Source organism: Miscanthus floridulus, chromosome 9, assembly GCF_019320115.1.
Source record: "Miscanthus floridulus cultivar M001 chromosome 9, ASM1932011v1, whole genome shotgun sequence".
In the NCBI taxonomy this organism is placed as follows: Eukaryota; Viridiplantae; Streptophyta; class Magnoliopsida; order Poales; family Poaceae; genus Miscanthus; species Miscanthus floridulus.
In genome coordinates, this window is record NC_089588.1 from 14,135,214 (window position 1) to 14,142,708 (window position 7,495).

The 7,495-nt window shown below is 41.5% G+C and overlaps 1 protein-coding gene across 1 annotated transcript; it reads right to left on the reverse strand.

Moving 5' to 3' along the window:
- Positions 1-2,933: 2,933 nt before the first annotated feature.
- Positions 2,934-4,701, reverse strand: LOC136481391 (protein LURP-one-related 5-like). Its single transcript, XM_066478744.1, has 2 exons — positions 4,336-4,701; positions 2,934-3,577 (listed from the first exon to the last, which is right to left on the reverse strand). The coding sequence occupies exons 1-2, from the start codon at positions 4,699-4,701 to the stop codon at positions 3,194-3,196; spliced, it is 750 nt and encodes a 249-aa protein (XP_066334841.1). The 3' UTR covers positions 2,934-3,193.
- Between the last annotated feature and the right edge of the window lie 2,794 nt (positions 4,702-7,495).

Here is a 7,495-nt window from a genome sequence, read left to right on the forward strand (position 1 = left end):
ACGTTTTAAACATGGTATTATAGAAGCATACCAAATAATCTTGGCAGGGATTTTCTTCGTGGGACGTTCACCCTCAACATCACCAGGGTCATCTCGCTTGATCTTATACCGCGATGCATGACATACCGGGCATGCATCAAACTTCTCATACTCCTCGCCACGGTAGAGGATGCAGTCATTAGGACATGCATGTATTTTTTGGATTTCTAATCCCAAAAGGCAGACTACCTGTTTTGCTTCATACGTGGTGGCGGGCAATTCGTTATCCTTCGGAAGCATCTTCTTTTGGATTTTCAGTAACTCCCCGAATCCCTTGTCAGATACACCATTCTTTGCCTTTCATTGTAGCAATTCCAGTGTGGTACCCAACTTTTTCTGCCTCGCATCACAAGTTGGGTATAGCAATTTCTTGTAATCCTCTAGCATGCGCTCAAACTTGATCTTCTCCTTTTTACTTTCGCATTCTCTTTGTGCGTCATGAATGGCCTGACCAAGATCATCAGCGGACTCATCTTCTGCCCCTACCTCTTCTTTAGCTTCCCCCCATTGCAGTATCATTGAAGGCACCATATTCAGCAATAATGTTATCATCGTCCCATTGTTCTTCTTCACCTTCTTCTATTACAACCCCAGTTTCTCCGTGCTTCGTCCAACAAATATAGTTTGGCATGAAACCCGACCTCAACAAGTATGAATGAAGACTTCTTGAGCTAGCATATTCCTTCAAATTCTTACATATGGCACATGGGCAGTACATGAAACCATCGCGTTTGTTTGCCTCGGCCACACGTAAGAAAGAATGCACGCCCTCAATGAACTCTTCGGAGCGGCAATCAACATTGTACATCCAATGCCGGCTCATCTGCATTACATGACATACATATTATATTAAAACCTAGAACATAATTAGTTAATTATACGACATGCATGCCACCACACAAGGTATTAATTTATGAAAGTCTTGCTACAATGTAGACAATCCCAACTACCACTAAAAAAAATAAAGCTAAAATGCACTTCAGCAGCATAAGGATTTCGCAACCAATCCCAACTAAAACAGACAGATCATGCGTTTGTTCAACATCTATGGGCTTCTTCCACAGGATCACTGCCTCATCAGCCGCCGTAGCCGCCTGTGCAAGAGAGTTTTGCACGTGTTCAACATACTCTTCTTCCCAGTACCAGCCTGAACATCCAGTGTTATCCCACTAAAATTAAAACAAAAAAATAGAACTTTAATCACAATCATCATGAAAATAAGTATAAATTAACCATAATTATCAAATGCAACAAAATAACTCACATTGCGATCCGGACACTTATAGAAGATACAGCCTTTATTGGGACACTCCTTCCTCATCCGGTACTTCATCATAATCTTCTCCTCACACTTGCCACATGCAATGAGAGGGAGGTCCGGCCTCAGTTGCTTTGGAACCCGATGAGAGGTCGAGGACCCGGAAGCAGTTGTCATCTACTCTCTATACTCATTTTTAATATAATATAAATTTCTCATTTTATAAACAAATAAAATTAAAAAAACTCTAAAATTCTCTATATCTCTAAACCATGAAGTGTGCTATGCATGCTAGAAATGAAAGCTGAATACTAGTTTTGAATAACTACTTTAACCTTCCTTCATCCAAATATGTAAACTTTAAAATGATTTTGAGCTTAAATGGCTTACAAATAAAAAAAATCCACCATAAAAAACCACATATATCTAATCCACAAAATGAGATATGCTACTGATAAAATATGAGAGTATAAAGTTGGTAATCTTTAAAACCGAAGAATCGATGGAGGAATCGAAGAAATCTTGTGATTACCAGCGATGAGGAAGAAGAGAGGCCTGCGATGAAGCAAGAACACTGAGCTCGAAGTGGTTCGGGTTCGGGGAGGAAGAGGGGTATATAGGAGGGGACCTTTAGTCCCGGTTGAAGACAACAACCGAGCTTAAAGATTCCTTTCTAGTTCAGAACGAAGCCTTCAGCCGGGAGTAGACTTTTACTCCCGGTTGGAGGGACCAATCGGGAATAAAAGTTAGAGACTTTTCTCTGTGTGTCATTATAAAAGATCGTAATCCCCTGTGTGCCCCTGAAAAAATTCAGCGGTCTTCAGCACCACTACTCCAACTTTTTCGTGTCATCTATACCACTTCCGTCAGTTTTGGCTCTAACGCCGTTAAACTGCAGAGGTGAAAAGACGAAAATACCCTTAAGTTCAAATATGTTATTAATTTTTTTTAGCATCTTAACGACTTTAAATAAAAAAACTCAAAACGAGAAAGTTGTAGATCTCGTCGAGATCTATAATTTTCATATAAATTTTTTTTTCATTTAATTTCGCAAAAAAAATAATATGATTTTTCTAAGATATATTAATCATATCAAATCATTTTTTTTGCGAAATTAAATGAAAAAAAAAATTTATATGAAAATTATAGATCTCGACGAGATCTACAACTTTCTAGTTTTGAGTTTTTCATTTGAAGTCGTTAAGATGCTAAAAAAAATTAATAACATATTTGAACTTAAGGGCATTTTCGTCTTTTCACACCTGCAGTTTAACGGCGTTAGAGCCAAAACTGACGGAAGTGGCATAGATGACACAAAAAAGTTGGAGTAGTGGCGCTGAAGACTGCTAAATTTTTTCAGAGACACACAGGGGATTACGATTTTTTATAATGGCACACAGGGAAAAGTCTCTAAAAGTTAACCTTTAGTCCCGGTTGGTAACTCCGACCAGGACTAAAGGTCCTCTGCAGCAAAAGCATGTCGCAGTAGCCATTGGGCAGGGACATTTAGTCCTAGTCGGAGCTACCAACCGAGACTAAAGGTTTCTCTAGTCCCGGACGCGAAAAATACCAGGACTAAAGCCAAATTTTGAAGTGGATCAAAAGTCGTTTCTCCACTAATGATTGGTTCTAAGTAACTGCACCTCATACATTTGCGTTTGTTTTTCAGAAAACTAGAATCATCTCTGCCTACAAGTTATATCCAGAGAAATTCGACAAGTCAGGTCCCAGTCAATCGTAGCCAATTTACGGCTGTATTTTTTTTCCTACCCAGCTTTCTTTACTAAATCACCGTGGTCTCTTTGCTTCAGTGATCATGATCATCCCTGAACAAGAACTCCATAGTTGTCAGTACTCAGAAAATGCCTAGCTTCTCATGGCCAAGCTAAGCTACGGCTAGGAGCAGATCAAGGGCGTGTACGGCTTCCAACAGATCCGGTCCAGAACGACGACGAACGCCATGATCATGACGCAATCCACTCCCGGCTGGACCACGAGGCTGAACACGTCGTCTCCAAGCGTCAACGAATTCGACTTCTTCCTCGTTATCCTCGCCACTTCCTCGCCATCGCTGTTGCGGATCTTGCAGCTTCTCCTCCTGAAGCAGCCCTCGACCCAGAAGCTGGTGCTGCATGATCCTGACATGGACACTTCTGCTTCATGGCCTTTCTGTAGAACCGAGCATTTCCTCATCGAGAAGAGTCTGAGTGGTCTTGTGCTCTTGCCTTGGCCTTCTTCTGATGCTGTGTAGCAGTTCCATTGGTCGTGCATGCTGAAAATCTGTTGCAAAAAAAAAGGATATATATAGCTTTGTTAGTTAGCCTTTCCTCCCATTAGTAGTAGTGAATTTGCAGACACATTGGATTTGGCTTTAATTTCGCTCAGACTGTATATGGCGAAAGAACTTTGAACGAAGTAACCGATCGAGTTTAGTTTGACAGGATATATACTTACAGGGAAGAATACAAAGCTAGCATTTTGTCTGTTCTGTCTGAGAACACGTTTGGTATGTAATTTTTTTCGGAAAAAAGACACATTTGTTTGGTTCGTATTTTCCTTGGTGTGCATTTATCTTAAAGGAGTGAACTGACTGAATTTGCTGTAACGAATTGTCGTATTCATTTGGTCTGAATCTCCTGGAGAGCCACCAAATGTTTGCAGTACTGGTACTAGGAGTCTAGGACAAAGAGGCCATATATAACAACCAGTACGTACATACAGCCGATGTGGCGACAGGATTATGTTTCGAATGAAACAAGGAAAAAGGTTGTGTTTGGAGTTACAGAGATCATGAATCAACTCTCGCATAATAACCAAGAATCTCGCATAATAACCAAGAATCCTGCGGAGTGCAGAGTAGGGAGCACCATTTCCCGATCTGAAAAAGACCCCATTTTGTTGCGAGGACCCGATGACCGATCGGTCGGTCGATCGATGCGACTTGCGGCTGGATCAATCGCGTAGGTTTACTCAAAATGAAATTTTGGAGACTGCAGATGGGTGGCCGGGACGGATCACGACGACACGGACGGACGTACCTGCGGCCTGAGGGCGAGGAGGGGCGCGCCTTGGCCGTCCATGAGGAGGAGCTCGCCGGCGAACACCTTCCGGCGGCGCGAGTAGTTGTCCACGCGGAAGACGAGCGCGCCGGCGGCGTCGTAGACGGAGAAGCCGTCGGTGCCATGGAACCCCATGCTGGACCGCATCCACACCGTGTGGTGCAGCGCCATCGCCGGAACCGGCGCGCGTCCGGCGTCTCCTCCGCTGATGGAGCCGCCACGTCCGGGAGGAACAGGCGGCGCCGGAGGCCGCGTCGTCGTCTCCTCCGGGGCCGACGACGGGTGGATCCGGCTCGCCGATATCGCCACCATGCTGGATCGGTCGGGGAAGGCCGCCGCCGTCATTTATCGATCTCGAAAGCGTCAATGGCTGGCGCGGCGCATCGATCCCCTCGTTTTTATACTCGTGAGTCGTGACCGGGCCATGTACCCATCACCGCTATTGTAGTGCTGTACAGTACGTACAGTGCGACGTGCTAGTTGCGATGGAATTTTTGGTGGTTTGGTGGGCTGTGACGGTGCGAGTGTGTAGCTGCGTGCGTGGCAATAGCACCTTTACGCTTTGTGTCTTGTGTTGACTCTTGTTTGCGTTGGGTGGTGCTGGTGCATGAGCCTGCAAGATCAAAGAATCCCATGCCGCCCTATCTCCTATCTGGAGTGCGATGCTAGCTATATTATCCTCATGATCAACGAAACTTCTAAGGATGGAAAGATTCAAAAACTCTATCTTTCCACCCTTTTGCTTCTCACATTTCTCGTAATGACGCTATGAATCTTCAGAGTTTGTCTTATATATTGTTACTCCCCCGTTTCAAATTACAAGACGTTTTGGCTTTTCTAGATTCATAACTTTTGCTATGCACTTTAATATATATTAAGTCTACATATATAGTAAAAGTTATGAATATAGAAATGCCAAAACGTTTTATAATTTGGGACGGAGGAAGTATCTTCTTAGCTCCTACAATTTCTAATCGTGAACGTTGTTTACTTCAAATGAATCTAAAAAACCAAGGAGGTCATAACCATCGTTGGTCTAAACTAATACTCTCCTCTACTACTTGACATGTTCATGAAGTTTTTCTTATTGTCGAACAATTATATGTGTAACAATGTTTTTCTTCAAAAAAAAAGACACTTGCAATTATATACCGTCAATATGGACATGTCATGATATTTTATTAAAATACATAAATTTATCTAAAGTAAGAACTTACATAAATTTGTTAGCTTAAACATGCATAAAAGTTTATATTTATAGTTTTACCCATGTATATATATACTTGATCTTTATGATTGATCGACATATATATTTACTTTAAGTTAGTTTTTATATATTTATAGTAATAGAAGCGGGTAATTTAGAACCATACAAAGGTTGTAATTTATGTTTATTCACACATTTTTACAGTAACATATGTTGCTAATTTATATGTAGGTTTTAAGGGATGCTTCAATTTATTTTCATAACGACAGAAGGGGTAGATTAGATGAAAATTTGATGGGTTATTTGGATTATCTATCCCAATGATAGGGTGGATAATTTAGATGGTTACATTAGATTATGTTTTAAAATGACATATGTGGATTATTTAAATACGTATTTGGGGGTTATTTATGTTGTTCTTCAAATGGCATATGTGGGTAGACTTTTAGAAAGCTGGTTATTATTATCAATGGTGACTAGACTCTATGGCCATATATTTCATTCTGTCTTGAGAATTTATATGTTTCCTAACATGTCTCATGGTAATGTGGAGGCTCCATTAGAACCTCCAATTAGTGATGATATATGATTACTTAATTACTACAAACGCAAATAACATCAATTTTAACGGTCTCACAAAGTCAAGCCAAGTTTTCATTGTCATTGTTGAATTCAGTAGGGCCAAAAAAAATTGGAACCTCGAAACCATTTGTTATACACACACACACACACACACACACACACACACACACACACACACACCAACAACCAAGGGGAGCAGGTATTTATGTCCTATATATATGTTCTATATAGAATATATTAATACAAAAGGTCACAAAAAAAGCGTGTGATGAATGGCTGACTTCACGGCTTACTCCATATTCGGCTTGTTCGGCTTGTTTTTTCAGCCGGAACAGTGTTTTTCTCTCACAACAATTCAGCCAGAACAGTGTTTTCAGCCAGCTTCAGCCAAGATTTAGACCAGCGAACGGGGCCGTTAGCTTAAAACGACATCACTTATGTGTAACCAGAAAGAGTACCGACATATATAGAGGGATCGACGCGAAGCATCTATATTTATGTCCCACATATATAGCACTCGAATCCACATATTGTAGATATATATATGCCTCCATTGTTGCATGCCCAATAAGCTAAGTCGTTAACTGGGCGTGTTAACATGTCATTATGCTCCCAAGCACGCTCTGCACTCTGCCCATTAGAGATAGCTAGATGCATGGCTACAGCAATCAGCCAATCACTTGGATTTATAATTACCCGTGCAAGCGTTAAAGCCCACGATAAGCGCGTGCTATACATAAATACTCCTATACATAGTGTGCTTGATAGAATTTTTCCTGTCGGTGGTTCCCTTTAGTTGGGTGGGTGAAGTGCATGCAGCTCCATCCTAGGATGTCATGTCACCTTCATGAGTGCCCGCGTGATGCATTATTCCAGCTTCTCGTAGCCTTCTAACTAGTTGCCAACTTGCCATCGAAACATCAGTCAGAAACAGGAGGCTTTAGTTTAATGAACTTGAAGGAACATGAATGGTTAGTCATCGAGGCCACCAAGACTTGACACTCCGTTAACTCCTCGACCAACGGATCATGCATTGCTTGCTTGTTGTTTGCTCTTGAAAAAGCACGTCCTGACAGAGAACAATTTGGATATATACAAGCATTTTTCTGATTCTGCATTTCAATGGCTGATTTGATCGGTGGACTAAGTACCCACCACAATTCACACACTATGCATGGTGGTGTAGTCAAGAGAACACAACTCCTTTTCTGACAACTACATTTCAACCGGTCTATGCTACTGCTTAATTATTTACTATGTCTAGTCTAATAACCATTCAGATATGAGATACTGCCATCAGCAACTTGCTGGGGTGCCAAATCAAATTTGAGGAACACTAGCCTGTCAAAC